The sequence below is a fragment of the Archocentrus centrarchus genome, chromosome 4 (assembly GCF_007364275.1).
Source record: "Archocentrus centrarchus isolate MPI-CPG fArcCen1 chromosome 4, fArcCen1, whole genome shotgun sequence".
NCBI classification, from domain to species: Eukaryota; Metazoa; Chordata; class Actinopteri; order Cichliformes; family Cichlidae; genus Archocentrus; species Archocentrus centrarchus.
The window spans coordinates 26,979,849-26,997,974 of NC_044349.1; the positions used below are offsets into that span (position 1 = coordinate 26,979,849).

Consider the following 18,126-nt stretch of genomic DNA (forward strand, 5'->3'; position numbering starts at 1 on the left):
TGATTAAAAACTGAAGACAGTACCACTGAGATACTTGAAGTTTGGAGTTCAGTCCAAACGGGCTGAAACAAACCAGAAAAAGTTTCAGTGGATCATTCAGCTGTCATTCACAGATGTACAAATGTACTTTAAGCACAAAGCCTTTCACAAAACTCAACATGCATGCATGCACGACCCTCCCGATTGTCATACAGGAAGGAAACACGTCAAACCTGTTTCAGTTTTGTCCCTTCGTTTGTGCCCAGGCTGCTTTTTCTCACATCTACTAAATGTGTGTTTGTGGTGTACAGAAAAAGAACAGCGCAATGGGGGTGCTAAACTGAAAAAAAAAAAAAAAAGGTCTGCAAAAATGCAAGTACACTTGCAGTGTGAGCACTAAATCTATAAAACTGTGAATTAAGGATTTCACTGAAAATCTCCTGAAGTGCAGGAACTGCAGCTGAATCTGAGTGGAATATATGGAAATGAAGCTCATGATCAGTAGTAAATTCATGTTGGTGTCTTCATACTTTCCAGTGGTCATGATCAAAACTTATGTGGGTGTTCCTCATCAGACAGACTACTCACACACTAGATTGCAAATGGAAACCCTTCATTTATTAACATTTCTTTTGATTTTTTCAACATTCCTATTGACATAAAACAGGAGCATCTCTGTATATGCTTTAAAACAACATTGGTTTCAAGGCCATATATTTAGGCACCATAACCGACAGATAAACACCAAAAATAAATATTAAAAACAATGCTACGACTAAATCAACAATTTAGTGTTAAGTGACACTCTTATTATCTACACAATACTTAAAAAAATAATAAAAATGTCGCCGCCTCTTTTAAGCTGCCAATCAAGAGTGTGCGCAGTAGTTCCCTGCATTTTTAACAGCACAGAGAAGATTATGCTGTGAGGGTGGTTATTGTGTATGATAGACATTCAATGTATCTCTTGGGTAAAGTAATGAGTAAGTTTCACTCCTGATATTCTGACCTGTTTTGAGCTGTTTGCATTCAGTGGTGTAGAATTTCTGCACAATACACAAAACCCAACACCACAAACTCTTCAGATCTTGTACAGACCAAAGAAGTTGCCATAATGTGAGTGACTAAGATAAATCGGGTGGGAAACATTCACATAAACCCTGTCATATTTATTCAGGCGCTGGACTGAGCCGAGGTAATTCTCTGTGGTCCAGGAGTACCTCGGCTGCTGAGGACAGAAACCCGCTCTGTGGGCCTTCATCAGGGTCAGAGGTGGGGCATGTCCTGTTCTCCTCACAAACACAGTGTGATCAAATGAGGACGTGAGGGAGCAGTGCTTAAAGATCAGCTCGACTCTTGAGTAAATGTGGTAGATTCCGGTCTCATTGACCTGCAGAGCACCATCTGCAGTCAGATAAGCTACTGCTCCAGAAGTGAAGGCCTGACCTATCTTCGAATCCCATCTCAGAGTCTCACGGAATTCACTCTTTTCAATCCGCCCTGCCAAATGAAAGATCTGATGTTAAGAAGTGTGGAGTTTGGAAAATCATAGAGCATGCCTTAAATGAAAAAAAAAAAACAACAAATACCGATCACGTGAGCTGCAGCTCTTTTGCTTTCATCTTGTCCGTTGAATCCATAATTATCGAGACCTGAAACATCACACAGATTAGAGTCACATTATCTTTTCTTCTCCTTTCATGAGAATACATGCTTAATGATGAGACATATTTAACGGAGACCTACCGATTTGCTTCTGGGGTACTTTAACCTCAGCCACATGTTCGCTCACCTTTAGTAAAACGAAAGAGACACAGAAATCTCAATACCACATCATAGAGACACTTATGTCTCAGTGCTTCCTTCTAAAAGCTTGCTCAGAGCAGAGAGAGGATATCCTGTCTCACTGGACTGGTGACCACAGATGGAACAATGAAGCCCTTGCTTTTAAATGTCAAAGCAGAGCTTAAGTACATCGTCTCTTTCAACGGTACCAAACTGAACAGTTAATTAATTAGTAAACCTTGCAGCTCTGCTAAACTTTCCAACAGGTCTTCCATTCTCCCACCTTACACCTCCCATCACTCCTCCTCAAAGCAAGGGTAACAGAAGTGACACCTTTTCTCACTTATACTGTGTGGCACCCATTAACACATCTGAAACACCAAAACCACACGTAAAGAAATGTTTCTAAAGTTCTTTGCAAATGTCACTTCTCACTTCACTGCTTTTGTCTTTTCTATGAGGGTCATCACATAAATAATTTACCTCCATATGTCTTTAAAATGCTGCCACAGTTAAAGAATCCACCTTTTTCAACCCCAAAGCACACTACCGCAGTCATTGTTTGCTTATTAGTTCACTGTAAGGTCATCAGATTTGTCCCATTTTTGAATTTTCCATATTATTCCTTACCTCTCCACTCCCGTCTCTTAGTTGATTCTCTATCTTGACAATCTTAAAGGCTTGAAATCCCAGGGCTGCAAACACAAGCAGGAACAGAAACAGCACGAGCAATGCCAGACCGGGGCTGACTCCCATGCAGCCCTTGCTCTTCCCACGGCTCCTGACTCTCTCCTGGGAAGGAGGGAAGGACCAGCAGGGCACAAGACTTGGAGGCTGAGCAGAGTGCTGTGGTCCTCCTCCTCCATCCACAAGGAACACCTGTGGAAACGGATAGTTCTGCTCATAGTTCACGGTGCAGGCCATTTCGTTGATGTGACAGATGTGTGCATCTATGTCCTCTGCACAAAGGAGGTGTGTGCTTCTGTGTGAGCACCTCTGACTTAAAAGAACCAAAGTTCAGCTGTCAAGGCATTCACCACCCACAACTCCCTCCCACGCATGCAATGAAGACTGCATGTTATTTTAGCATGAGATTATAGAAATTATCAACCCAACCATCTGTTTATTTCCTTTGGGTTGCTTTTTTTTTTTTTTGCATAGCTACATAACTTTTTTTTTTACTTTTCACATATTTTATATACTAAGGAGAACTATATGTGTGTTGTGCAAGAGAGTCTGAGAAGACAGGAAATTAGAGGCTTCGACTGACCCTCACCTCACTAACCACCTGTAAGTCACACCAGAAGGAGACTTTTTTCAGATTCCACGAAATGACAGACTGAGCAACTACAATCACCTGCCCTGCATGTTAGAATAAGTGTAAAATCTTGGTGTCTGGGTGACATAAGATTAATTTTGCTTTTCCTTGCTGACCTTTCAGGTGTGTCTAACTGAAACTTGAAATCTGAACCACAGAGAAATGTCACAAAATCTGAGCTGTGTTAAAGGATAATCTCATTCGGTGTATCATCATAATCAAACAGTATTTTCTTTTCATTGTCTTAATGAGACACAGCCTGTTAGTAAACAGTGATACAGCAGTTTCAATAGCACACAGAGTATTCTTGGTGGGATGATGTTGCTGCCACATGAAAAGAACGTATGTATCTGCGCTGGCTTTCCTGCCGTCTGCTTGTGAAAAGCTGGTAGCAAGCGACCCAGCGATACTTCACAGAGGTGAGAATCAACCCCAACCAATACCTCAGAGATGGGCTTACAGGAAAGCTGAAAACACACTCACCGCTTCCCTCCCTGCTCAGTACATCATTAATAGGGTTGTGGTCTTACTGACATTTTGGGTTCGTTTCTTAGGATATGAAGCGCTGCTGTGGGTGCAAAAGTTTCCACAAACGAATCTTTCAATCAAGAAAGTCTGCTTACTTGCATAAATCACCCTTATTAGTGGGCTTTTGGTTAAAAAAATAGGACAAAGGTATCTTTCGAGTTTCGACCTTGCAGCTGAGGGGGCTGCAGCAGTGCAGCTGCATTCAGACGAACATCGAGGCAAACTGTTCTGTAATGATTTACATCAGCTGTGAATTTAGGCAATCACGTATACTGTGTTAGGTCACGTCCTCTTTTTGTCTTGGGTTTGGAAATTTCAAAGCAAGCCCTCAGTCCTGTCCACAAAAGTTTCATTTCTCCCCGTTAATGCAGAGACAATGGGAAATCCATCTTGCAGTGTGCAATATGCTCCAACTAAACTGGCAACTACGTCATGCTTAACCATAAACTGCACAGACAGCATGCACTCTACAAGCTGATGTGTCTGTTTCCCAGAAGTGTCATGCTGAAAGCAGTCCTCACGGCAGCAGTAGCAACAGCTTTAGCAGTAGAGAATAGGTTAGGTGGGAGGGTGGGGTTTTGGGGTCTAACCAGGCCGTCTATGCCGTTGCTGCTCTAGTTAATATAACCAGAAAAGGTAGACTAAAATGAATCATTGAGTCAGCAAGCAAGTCTATCAATTAGCTGGCTTCTCACACAGTCTTCTTCTCTTGTTGCATAATGGAAGTCGATGTGGTCAGGATGACTGACTACGCAAATGACATATTGCCTGAAAATGACAATGAAATTCTTCACCTGAAATCAATGACCTCCTTGCTCATCACTTTTGGAAACATACAGCAGGTTTTGTAACTTTGCCCCATCACACTTTAGTTTCCATAAATATTGCTATTGCCATGAAATTAATGCGAATATAAACTTTGGACAGATGTGTTGAATAAACACAGGACATGAAAGAGGTTTCAATAAATCATTCACTGTATTGCAAAATGTATACTATCAAAAAAAATATATCATGTATCGCAGTCCTCATCAGAAGAAGAATAACAGTCTAGTCCCAAGACATGACCAGTCCTCGCCTCCACTGCCCTGGCGTTGGATGATTTCCCAGGTATTCTCTCTGCTGCTTCACAGTCTGAGATATTCTCTAGGAAGGCAGCTTTTTGCCCGCCAAATACCCCGTTATTTTTCTCCCCGTCTCGGCTTTGCTGTGAAAATATTTTTCTCGATAGGGAATTATTAAGATTTGGCAATCCACCCTGCAGTATCCTGGCAAGGCTCTGTGTTTGAGAGGAACTAGGCTGAACTGGCGTTCCTCTGAACGATGCTGCAGCCACCGCCAGCCGTGTTTGGTCGAATGAAAGCGGCTGGTCTTGGACTGCACAGACGGCCTCTGAGGTTTCTGAGACCAGGTTAGTGGGTACAAGACTCTGAAGTGTGGTTTTTGAAAAGCTGAGAAGTTCTTCAGTGGATGAATACGTGGAACATCCTGTCAAACTGCTAATAAAGTCACTTTCACTTTGCTGACTGCCACCGTCTTGTGATTCACAGAGCCGAGGGTTTTTCACTGTAAACAAAAGTAAAGACACATGATAGATACATCAGCTGCTGGGCTCTTTAAGGAACAACAAACCAAAGCAAGGAACAGCAATAAAAAGTTATGCAGTTATACCTGGCAGAGAGGGGTTTTGACCAAAAGAAGAATTATTTTCGCTGGGCTGAGACTCTGTAGGAAGCACAGTGCATCTCCACTGCAAATCTACTAAAAGATGTTAACCTGGCCAGCGCGCATGGTATTGTTAGCCACTTAACTTTTAGAAATTACTCGATAACCACACAGCCAGGCTCAGGGGTTTCAGGTTAATGTAGTCCAAATGCTGGTGCCAAGTCCAGATAATTGGGAGGGATATGTCAGGAAGTGCATCCGGCATAAAATCTTTGCCAAATCAAGCATGCGGATGCATCTGCTGTGGCAGCCCCTGTGGAAAGGGATCAGCCAAAAGTACCCTTTATCCCATAGGCACAGTAATGGTCTGTTTCCATTAAGATAGTGGTTACAAGTTATGGATGACAATAAAACAGTAATGTTAACGTGTGAGCTAAGCAGCAAACGCTATTAGCCCTGGCCCTCTGTAACATTATAATGGATGGTAGCAATTTAACAGGATAACACAATTATTTGTGTCTAAAACTGTTAAGTTTTTATCTTAAAGTTGCAGATTGAAGCTGAGAAAAGTCCAGCATTAAGCAAGTGGTGGCAGCCTACCCTGCCAACTCTGACTTTTTTCTCAAAAATCAAAAAGAGAAGCTAACTATAAAAAAAGAAGACGCTATTAGTTTCACTCTAAGCAGGAGATTAACCACTAACCGATGTCTGGAGGGTCTTGTGCGTCTGCTCTTCTTTTGCAGTATGCTCGAGGAGTCCATGGCTTGTGTTTACATGATGGATCAAGAACTCGAAGTTTGGCAATGAAGCTTTTGTACTCTTTTTCTAAAGCTTCAATGTGCAACTGGAACTCTGCTATCTTTCTCTCTGGGTAATGAGAAAGCTGGGATTGCTGAGAAAACAAAAAGAATTCAGTAATGATCAAACACTAATAAAGTCAGCAGGATCCTGGTTTATTGCAAACACTTACCTGTAGATAGTACTCTATTTCATTCTTGATGCTGGGGATCCACTTTTTCACAGAGGAAGTTGAATTAAGAGTAGACTGTGGAAGAAAACCATTTGATGAAATGCACAAATGAAGGGAATTACAGAGACAATTTGTTGACAATTTTTACCAGCTTGGGTCGACGCTCGTGAATATCTTTGAGGCGTCCCTCTGTAAAAGAAAATATGACAAAATCCTTCAAGAACAGGAGTGGGTGACTTTTATTCCCCCAGGGGCAATACAAAGTTAGATAAAGTAAGCAAAGGACCACACAATGAATAACTGAATCGACACAAGGTCACAGGTCGCAATGAAACCGACAAAATTAATTAATAAAAAAAATATCAAGCTAAATGCAGTATCACCATTTAATCTACATTTTGTCAGCTGTTTTAGATGCACAACTGTATATGTCTTAGATGCATATGTCACTTGCTGGTTCAGTAGTACAACAGACTCTTTCACCTTGAGTTTCTCAGCATTATGCTACTTCTCATTGTTTTGTTTTCCTTATAGGCTGCTATAAACCAGATTGATCGCAGGCCGTGTTTTACCTCTCTGTATTTTAGCAAGTCTAACCACTTGGCAGCTATCCTGGTAATGCCTCAATAGGTTTGGCATTGATCATGCAAATATCCTGTGTTTTATATGAATGCAACTTTCCCCACTCTTTTGTTACAGTAAGTTAAAAAGTGTAATTATATATGGAATATATATGGCAATTATATAAAGGGTCACCAAATCTATGAAAAATTCCCAGCCTGATGAAAAAAATTCCTGGATAATGATACACGCCTTAATAGAAAAGCGAACAAATTTTTAACTTTTTACTGTTATTAGGTTAAACACAAAAAAATATTTTTACAATGAAGTCAGGGGCATTTTCAAGCCTTTTCTGATCAGAGCTTTCAGTGGAGTCATTTTCAAATAGCTATATCATGCAATATTTTTAGGTCAAATATCTGTTACTATGACTGCAGGCTTTCAGAACTGTAGCTGAAGTTTAGCATAAAATTATGAGAGCTTGAATTTGCTTGAAAATTTGAAAGTATGGCCTGCACTGCCATATTTGAAGGCCTGTAGAAAGAACAATTTCAAAGATACGGGGGTGAAATTTGTAACATACCATACCATGAAACTACTCAAGACAGATTAATGGCCTTGAAGATCAGAGGCATTAGAGCCAGGAAATGGAAAAAAAATGTGCAAATTCAATGTGATATTTGATTTAAAAAAAATAAATCATCATCTTAATATCTTTAAAGTTGTTAGATAATCTTTTCTCTAGATATAGATACTTGAAAATAGCTTCCCAGAAAACTAATAAAGTTAGGGGCTTGAAAATGCCTCTTAATATTTTTCCTCAGGGAAATCAGTGATGGTCAGGCTGGAAGGATTTGGTCAGTTGACAAAGAATAACCCTAAAGTTTGTGTTTATGGACTTATGCAATAGTCGCTTTACATTTGTTTATTCCTGCTTTCTATCACAACAAGAGGCAGAAGTGTAAACTGTTATTTCAGCTGCTTTTCTGCTTCAGGAGGGATCTCTTATGGAGTCACATGTTACTTGTGAGACTCACACGGGTTAAAGCCTGTATATTAATCCTAGTGAATGTGTGGGACGGGGAGAAAGGGGAGGACAATAAGAAAGCTGTGCCACACTACTTTTTGGTTGAGCTTTCCATAATGTTTATTTTTCCCTATCCACAGGCTTAAACTATGCAAACATCCTTGGTTGCGCTTTGGGGAAGAAAACTATCACTACAGTGTGTAAATTACGAGATTTAAATATCAGTATATGGTAATTGTGAAAGTACTATGAAAGTAACCGTCTGTTTCATTGCATTAGCAGGTGAAAGTTAGCATAACCGCAGTTAGCTGGCAGAACTAGCTGACCTCAAAGCGACGTGTTTTTATCAGCTGAATCTTAAATAAAATGGGGCTTGTGCTACATTTATTAACTGCTCACCTTCTCTCTCCTTCTGAAGCCACAGTCTGTTCAGTCTGCCCTGCTGTTTCTCCTCATTTCTTGCCATTTTTACTTCACGCGTAAAGACCGCCGCGACTGAAGCAAAACAATATCACGTGACATACCATAGCCGTCATGTGATCTCAACCAACATAACGCGAGATCAGCGCTTGCGGTCAAAATAAAAAAATTAAGTATGCTGGAAAAGTGTTTGTGTTCTTGTTTGTGGGTGAAGCACGAAGCAATTTTTAAATGTAATATACGGGTTAACACGTGCTGAACCACGTGCGTTTGTTTTTATTATCAAGTAAGGTTACACAGCTGGATCAGTTTTCCTTAAAGACAAATCCAAGACATTGTTAAACATTGAATTTATTCTCTATTCAGAATCATATAATTATTCTTGGATCATCGCTTTAATGCAGCTGGTGATGAGTTTAATTAAACTGTACTGCTGGGTAGCTTTAACTATAATAATACAGTATGTGGATCTGCAAAATACGTAAATTACCATTTACACCATTTAATGCTATTGTGTAAAAATATTTTCATCCAAAATATGGTAGAGTAGAAAGTAACATAAATCCCTTGGTGGTTGTGCCAGGAATGGCATCTGGTGTAAAAATCATTCAAGTCAAATATGCAAGCTACCTGCTGTGGTGACCCCCTGTGAATAAGGGAGCAGCTGAAAGTAGCTTTAGAAACAGAAAGCAGCATGAGATAAAAATACTGAAATAAAGTATATAAGTTGCCTAGCCTAGTCAAGCACAACAGCTACTGCAATATGGGGGTAACAAAATACATCCTCATGCAAAACTAAACTTAGCAATCTTTAAATTTTTTATTTACACATTTCTTCACAAGTCCTGACATGATGATGATTCTGTTATTGTAGGCAATTAAAGAAAAAGTATTTTTTTTAATCATGTACCAGCCTAGCCCACATAGTACAGTGTAAGTACAGACTTTCTGACAAGCAGGTTAATTAAGTTAATTCAGTGTTAAATTAGTATTTTATAGCTTTTCATTGTAATTTTAATGCAATTTAAAATATGAAGCCCAAAGAGATGTTAGTGAAAATGGTGGCCATCATTAGGCTGAAAAACCCAAATAAGCCTATTAGAGAGAGAAAAACTTCAGAAGCAGCTAAGTCAACAATCTGATGCATTGTTTAAAAGAATGACTACACTGACCAGCTCAGCAACACCAGAAGGACAGAAAGACAGCAGAAGACAATTAAAGTGCGTGATGACAAAATTATTTCCATGAAAAACAGCTGAGTCAAAAACACTCTTGAAGAGGCGGGTGTAAAACTGTCAAAAAATACAATCAAGAGACACCTTCATAAATTCAAACACAGAGGGTTTACAACAAGATGCAAACCACTGATTACACTCAAGATCAGGAAGGTCAGATTTGACTTTGCCGTGAAAACATCTTAAAGAATCTGCACAGTTCAGGAAGAAAAAAAATCTTTGGAAGCCAAGATGAAACCAAGGTTAACTTGTACCAGAATGATGGGAAGACAAAAGTAAGGATGCAAATGGCTAATGACCCAAAGCACACTGCAAAAACAACCCAAGAGTTTCAAAAAGTAAATAAATACAATATTCTTCAGTTGTCAAGTCAGTCAACTGATCTCAACCCAGCAGAGCATGCCTTACAGCTATTAAATATAAAACTGAAAGCAGAAAGACCCACAAACAAGCAGCAACTAAAGGTGGCTGCAGTAAAGGTCTAGTGGAGCAACTCAATTTGGTGATGGGTTCTAGACTTCAGGCAGACACTGAAAGGTTTTTCATCCAAGTATTAAAAAGAGTCTTTATACTTATGTTCATGTTAGTTTGTCCCATAAATTTTGAATCTCTGAAAAGAAAAAGATGTAAATAAAAATGGCTGAAGTGAAAAGCTATAAAATACAAATTCAACACTATGATTTAACTTAAGATATTATGTCTAATTTGTTTGTCATGAAATAACAGGGGAACAGGCCTCACCTGGCCATGAAACTGCTAGTCAATAGTTCCATTAATTTTGAACTTCTGAAAATGGGTGACTGTGTATAAAAATGGCTGCAATTCTTAAATAGATCATGCAAATATTTTGCAAAACTCACTGAATTAAAGATGAAAGTTTGCACTTCTATCACATATTGATTGCTTGATTTACAACCCACTTTGATGGTGTGCAGAGACAAAACTACAAAAAACATTTTGTCCCAGACATTATGGAAAACACTGTAAAAACCTGTAAATCACAAACTAAATTTGCTGTTTTTTTATGTAAATTGATTGACAGAGGGCCGTATTTAGTCACAGGCATATAGTTTGATTATAAATTTGTTGAAAAGGAGCAGTATCAGACAGCTTTATCACATGGGGTGAGGAAATACAGGAAATAAAAGCAGAATTTGTGCATTCCTTAATTATGATTATGGAGTCAGTCCATTAAAAAGACTTTCCCATTCTAAAGATATGTAGATATGTACTTGTTGAGACTATCACAGCTGAAACCTGACACTAACTTCAAGCAAACGTCACGATAGTCTAGTGTCAAAGACTGGCTGTGTGGAAAGCAGATTGTCGACCCAAATGTAGAACTCAGGAAACAGCGATGAACTCAAAAACCAGCTTTAGTGATGTAAATGCTCAAAAATCCAACAGCTGGGCCGGAGCAAGGAATCCAGATACAAGGAATCATCAGGGAAACACAAACAAGGACAAAGGGGGACTGAGACAATATATACACACAGGACAATGAAGGGGGGGGGCATTTAAGAACTAGAGGCACATATGACCAAAACTCGGAAGCACAGAGAAATATAAAATAACCCCATTACCAGAAAATGACAAATACAAAGCTCAAACATAAATCACTTCTCAAAAACAAAAGAACTGATCATTTATAGAAAACTCAGAACCCTGGGTCCAAGACCTAGGGACCATGACATTTATTCTTTTTTTGGAGACAGAACAGTGGATTTTGTCTCCTCCATAATTTGTTTTAGACTATACTTTTGTTTTTGTGACATGTAAAATAAGAGAGATGTCATTTGATTCTACCCAGCGCTACCCAGGGATGGCTGAGAAATGGAAGCACAAATAAAAAGGCCTTTAAACTTCTCCACAGTTTCATTGTTTCAGTTCCAGTTTTTTTTTTTTTCCACAACAGTTGATTAGTGCACCACAATTTCACTACAGTGAAAAGAAATATTTTATTCATTTATTTTTATGGCACATCTCACAGTGGAATGGTTCACAGCTGAGTGTGAAGGAGCTGGCATGAGAGTCAGCACCTCTAAGTCCGAAGCTATGGTCCTCAGCTGGAAAAGGGTGGAGTGCCCAGGACACACTGGAGAGATTATATCTCTCGGCTGGCCCGGGAACTGGACAAGTAGAGGCCAAAAAGGAAGTGGCAGACCTAAAAATAAAAACTAAAAATAAAACTATTTATAGCAGTATCTGAAAGTCATGTTCTTAAGATACACAGCAGGGGGAATACTCCAGCATAAACCTGACACAGGCCCTTAAACATATATCTGACCCTTCAGTTGATCCATCTACTCTTTGCCAAAGCCTCATCATGATCTCAGTGGACAGGTGGCTGTCAAGAAGCCATTCTTGAAGAAGGGAAACAGGGAGAAAATACTGAGGTATGCCAAATTACACAATAACTGGACTGAAAATCAGTGGAAATAGGCCCTATGGGGTGATTAATTCAAAAGGGAAACTTTTGGTACAAATCATCATTAGTATATATGAAGGAAGCCAGGAAAAAGGTACAACAGTTAGTGTCTGTGGCCAAAATTGATGGAATTATTGATGCAGAAACACACCATCACATTTGATCCATCTGCAATACTATCTGGAGAGCATCTGATTGACAAGAGCTTCATTTTTCAGCATAATGATTTCAAACACATTGCCAATGCAGTAAAAGCATACCTGGATAGAAGACATACAACAGAGCCTCCCCAGAGCCTAGATTTTTACATGATGGAAGCAGTGTGGGATCTTGACAGAGAACCGAAAAAAAGGCAGCCAACATCCAAAGTAGAGCTTTGTCCTTCAAGAAGCCTGGAGAACTATTCTGGAAGACTACTGAAAGGAATTACAATGACCCTTCCCTAAGAGAGTTCAGGCAGTGTTGAAGAACTTTGTTTTTGCCTTGTATACTGTATTTGCAGTGCATAATCTATTAGTTAAAAAACAAAACAAGTAAAAAAAACAATTATACTAGATTAAAAGCTGAAAAATATATCTAGTTGCATTAAGAAAATGAACTTGATCTACTTGAACTACTTAAAAAATCAACTCATCCCAGGCAAATGTCCCCCTCTTTCATGCCACATTTGACACATTTCCTCAGAATCCTGATATAATTTGTTCTATTTCTATTATTTAGCACCAAAACATGCAATATTTGTTTCTGATGAATATTTTCGCATCCAATACTTTGGTCTGTGATGGAAAAATACGTTTTACACGCGGTAATAGTTGTTACTGCGAAAACTCGTTGAATTATTATCGTGACGGAATTTCTGATTCATATAAGAGCAGTGGAAAAGTAATAGTGGGCATGATAAGAAAGAAATGCAAATTTTTCCTGTCACAAAACCTCAAAAAAATCCCACCATAGCCCACTTGGGTCTTCAGTGGTTTCGCTGCCAGAACTACATTCACACAGGAAGAGTGAAATGACGTAAATACAGATTCTAATCATCAGGTGGTAATCATCTAAATGATTCTGCAACTTTACAGATCTTTTGGTAAAGTATTTAAATGCATGTAGTTCTGTGTATGTAAACCTTAACCCAAATAACCTACAAATCAATTACTTTCAACAACAGCCTGAAGTAGCACATGAAAAAAACTTACATATCCTTCCTGCTTTTTATAGTGGGCCAATTCAGTAGTGATCAGGGAACTTTATGCTGCAAGTTAAACATGTTATATAGAGCAAAACCCCGTATTTTGTCTTCCATGGCTGGATGGGGTGAGAAGCAAAAAACCCCCAAGATGTTTATAGAAAAACACCAAACATTACTAGACATGCATTTGTGCCATATAAACATAATATTCTCTGGCATGGGCTTGCAAGAATCTTTGACTTGTTTGACACCCATCCATGCAAAATTCTTTGAAAGGCAAGATGTTACAACCTGTTTCCATCCATCCATCCATCCATCCATTTTCTACCACTTATCTGGGTTTGGGTTGTTGGGGTAGCAGTATAAGCAGAGAATCCAATCCAATCCAATCCAATCCAATTTATTTATAAAGCACATTTAAAACAACAGGGTTGAAAAAATAAAATAAAATGAATACACCAAACACATGCACAAGCACACATCAAAAAGAAATCATAAAATAATACAACAGCCCAAAAAATAGGTCTCACTCCGATTTGAAGGCCAAAGAATAAAAATTTTTTTTAAGACGCACTTTAAAAACATGCAGAGTGGAGGCTGATCTAACATGGGGGAAAGGACTCCTTCCATAGTTTAGGGGCTATGGCTGCGAAAGCTCGGTGCCCCCAGAAGCCAGACTTCCCTCACCCCGGCCAACTCTTCCGGCTTATCGGGAGAACACCGAGTCGTTCCCAAGCCAGCCAAGATATAATCTTTCTGGCGAGACCTGGGTTTGCCCTTGAACCTCCTCCCGGTAAGACATGCCCAAAACACCTTGTCTAAATCCAGATAAAACTGAAGTTATTGTATTTGGCCCTACAAATCTTAGAAACATGGTGTCTAACCAGATACTTAATCAGGATGGCATTACCTTGGCCTCCAGTAATACTGTAAGGAAGTTTGGACACACATAGTAAATCGTGAATTAACCAGTCAAAGTTTGGACACACTTACCAGTTTGTGTCCAAACTTTGACTGGTACTGTATGTAGGACTGCTTTTTTGCATTTGCACAAAATCTCTAAAATTAGAAACATCCTGTCTAGGCGTGATGCTGAAAAGCTTATTCATGCATTTATTACTTCTAGGCTGGACTATTGTAATTCATTATTGTTCATTCATTACTGTCCTAAAAGCTCCCCAAAAAGCCCTCACCTGATCCAAAAGGCTGCAGCTAGAGTACTGACGGGGACTAGAAAGAGAGACCATATTTCTCTAATATTGGCTTCTCTTCATTGGTTCCCTTTTAAATCCAGAACTTACAGTGGTGTGAAAAAGTGTTTGCCCCCTGCCTCATTTCCTGTTTTTTTGCATGTTTGTCACACTTAAGTGTTTCGGAACATCAAACCAATTTAAACAATAGTCAAGGACAACACACGTAAACACAAAATGCAAGTTGTAAATGAAGGTGTTTATTAGTAAAGGTGAAAAAAAAATCCAAACCATCATGGCCCTGTGTGAAAAAGTGATTGCCCCCCTTGTTAAAACATACTATAACTGTGGTTTTTCACACCTGAGTTCAATTTCCCTAGCCACACCTAGGCCTGATTTTTGCCACACCTGTTCCCAATCAAGACATCACTTAAATAGGAGCTGCCTGACACAGTAAGGTCCACCAGAAGATTCTTGAAAGCTACACATCATGCCGAGATCCAAAGAAATTCAGGAGCAATTGAGAAAGAAAGTAACTGAGATCTATCAGTCTGGAAAGGGTTATAAAGCCATTTCCAAAGCTTTGGGAATCCAGCAAACCACAGTGAGAGCCATTATCCACAAATGGCGAAGACATGGAACAGTGGTGAACCTTCCCAGGAGTGGCCGGCCGCCCAAAATTACCCCAAGGGCGCAGCGACGACTCATCCAAGAGGTCACAAAAGACCCCACAACAACGTCCAAAGAACTGCAGGCCTCACTTGCCTCAGTTAAGGTCAGCGTTCATGCCTCCACCATCAGAAAAAGACTGAGCAAAAATGGCCTGCATGGTTCCAAGAAGAAAACCACTGCTGAGCAAAAAGAACATTAAAGCTCGTCTCAATTTTTCCAAAACGCATCTTGATGATCCCCAAGACTTTTGGGACAACATTCTGTGGACCGATGAGACAAAAGTGGAACTCTTTGGAAGGTGTGTGTCCCATTACATCTGGCGTAAAAGGAACACTGCATTTCAGAAAAAGAACATTATACCAACAGTAAAATATGGTGGTGGTAGTGTGATGGTCTGGGGCTGTTTTGCTGCGTCAGGACCTGGAAGACTTGCTGTGATAAATGGAACTATGAATTCTGCTGTCTACCAAGAGATCCTGAGGGAGAATGTCAGACCATCTGTTCGTGTACTCAAGCTTAAATGTACTTGGGTTCTGCAGCAGGACAATGATCCTAAACACACCAGCAAGTCCACCACTGAATGGCTGAAGAAAAACAAAATGAAGACTTTGGAGTGGCCTAGCCAAAGTCCTGACCTGAATCCTATTGAGATGTTGTGGTATGACCTTAAAAAGGCCGTTCATGCTCGAAAACCCTCTAATGTAACTGAATTAGGACAATTCTGCAAAGATGAGTGGGCCAAAATTCCTCCAGAACGCTGTAAAAGCCTCATTGCAAGTTATCGCAGACGCTTGGTTGCAGTTGTTGCTGCTAAGGGTGGCCCAACCAGTTATTAGGTTTAGGGGGCAATCACTTTTTCACACAGGGCCATGATGGTTTGGATTTTTTTTCACCTTTACTAATAAACACCTTCATTTACAACTTGCATTTTGTGTTTACTTGTGTTGTCCTTGACTATTGTTTAAATTGGTTTGATGTTCCGAAACACTTAAGTGTGACAAACATGCAAAAAAACAGGAAATGAGGCAGGGGGCAAACACTTTTTCACACCACTGTAATTTAAAATTCTTCTTCTCACATACAAGGTCTTGAATAGTCAGGCCCCACCTATCTCATAGTACTGTATCACCCCAGTAGAGCACTTCGCTCTCAGACTGCTGGCTTACTTGTGGTTTCTAGAATACTTAAGTGTAGAATGGGAGGCAGAGCCTTCAGCATTCAGGCCCCTCTTCTGTGGAACCAGCTTGATTGTTGGGTTTTCTCTGTAATTACTGAAGGATCTTTACCTTACAGTATAAAGCACCTTGAGGAGACTGTGTTTTGCGATTTGGCGCTATGTAAATAGAATAGAATGAATAGGAGCCATCTTAGTTAGATGCCTGAACCACCTCAACTGGTTTGATGTGGAGGTGCAGCAGCTCTACACCGAGTGTGACCTCTATCGCTCTATCTCCAAGGGAGAGCCTAACCACCCTTCAAAGGAAACTCATTTCTGACGCTTGTGTCTGTGACCTAATTTTTTCAGTCACCCAGAGCTTATGACCATAGGCAGTAATGTAGGGTAGCAACATACGCTCAGCTCACTTGATTCTATTTTTATTGAGCTCAAGCGTATGAGTGTACTTACTTTTCCATGACTGATCTTTCTTTTCTTTTCTTTTCAAAAATTAAAACAGCTACAAAATACTATTTAGGTCATTCTACAAAAAAAATCAACCGGTCATCCACCTGATCCCCTGAGAATCAGATGTGTGGGTCTTGATCCTTTTTTCTTTTTGCTCTATAATGTTCCTATGCTTAATGAAGATATGCAAAGTTTTACCTTCATACTACAAAGTACATGAAGTATACATTTTGAGTTTTTGAATTTGTGTTAATTTTACCAAAATTTTGAGACCTTCTAACTTCATAAGGAGAGCACTGTGAAAAAGTATTTGCTCCCTTCCTGATTTCTTCTTCTTTCTTTGTTCTTATTTTTGTCGCACTTACATGTATCAGATCATCAAACAGATTTTAATATCAGACAAAGACAACCCAAGTACATACAAATTACAATTTTTAAATGATGAATTCATAAAGGAAAAAACTATGTGAAAAAGTAATTGTCCCCCTTTGTTAAACTGTGAATTAACCACATTTTTTTAAAAAGCTGAGTTCAATTTGACCAGCTACATCCAGGCCTGATTAATATTAGACCAGTTGAATCACAAAATCACTTAAACAGAACTTGTATGACAAAGTGAAGTAGGCTAAAAGATCTAAAAAAAAAAAAGCAAAGCACATTATGCTACAATCTAAAGAAACTCAAAAACATATGAAAAAGAAAATCATTGATATCTCTTAGTCAGCCATTTCTAAGGCTTTGGGGCTCCAGAGAACCACAGTGAGAGCCATCATCTACAAATGGAGAAAACTTGGAACAATGGTGAACCTTCCCAGGAATGGCCAGCCTGTTAAAACTACTTGAAGCGTAATCAACACCTCATCCAAGAGGTCACAAAAGAACCCAGAACAACCTCTAAAGAACTGCAGGTGTCACTTGCCTAAGTTAAGGTCAGTCTTCGTGATGAGTGTTACCTTTGGTGTGAAACTAACACAGCATTTTATAAAAAGAATAGAAAAACATGGTAGTGGTAGTGTGATGGCCTGGGGCTGCCTTGCTGCTTCATGACCTGTACGACTTGTCGTAACTGATGGAACCATGAATTCTGCTCTTTCCCAGAAAATCCTGAAGGAGAATGCCTGGTCATCAGTTTGTATCTTAAAGCACAAGCGCACTTGGGTGCAGCAGAACAATGATCCAAAAAACACCAACAAGTCCACCTCAGAATGACTAAAAAAAAGTGGAGTGGCCCTGTCAAAGTCAGGGCTTAAATCTGTTTAGGATGCGTTGGCATGATTTTAAACAGGTCATTTATGCTTGAAAAGTGGGCCAAATGTCTGCCACAGTGACATGAAAGACTCATTGCCAGTTATCTCAAAAACTTGATTACAGTTCTTGCTGTAAAGGGTAGCACAATCAGTTGTTAGGTTCAGGGGACAATTACGCTTTCAGGATTTTTTCAGGTTTAGATAGCATTTTTTCCTTTACAAATTAAATCATCATTTGATCTAAAACATGTAAGTGTAACAAATATGCAAAAAAAGAAGAAGAAATCAGGA

General features: G+C 39.4%; 2 protein-coding genes across 2 annotated transcripts; both read right to left on the reverse strand.

Moving 5' to 3' along the window:
* Window positions 1-689: 689 nt before the first annotated feature.
* faslg (Fas ligand (TNF superfamily, member 6)) lies at window positions 690-2,748 on the reverse strand. The gene is made up of 4 exons (XM_030728059.1): window positions 2,395-2,748; window positions 1,726-1,771; window positions 1,569-1,631; window positions 690-1,479 (listed from the first exon to the last, which is right to left on the reverse strand). The coding sequence occupies exons 1-4, from the start codon at window positions 2,686-2,688 to the stop codon at window positions 1,061-1,063; spliced, it is 822 nt and encodes a 273-aa protein (XP_030583919.1). The 5' UTR covers window positions 2,689-2,748; the 3' UTR covers window positions 690-1,060.
* A 1,822-nt stretch (window positions 2,749-4,570) lies between these two features.
* Window positions 4,571-8,363, reverse strand: LOC115779369 (uncharacterized). Its single transcript, XM_030727993.1, has 5 exons — window positions 8,233-8,363; window positions 6,394-6,434; window positions 6,246-6,320; window positions 5,978-6,167; window positions 4,571-5,176 (listed from the first exon to the last, which is right to left on the reverse strand). The coding sequence occupies exons 1-5, from the start codon at window positions 8,297-8,299 to the stop codon at window positions 4,623-4,625; spliced, it is 927 nt and encodes a 308-aa protein (XP_030583853.1). The 5' UTR covers window positions 8,300-8,363; the 3' UTR covers window positions 4,571-4,622.
* Between the last annotated feature and the right edge of the window lie 9,763 nt (window positions 8,364-18,126).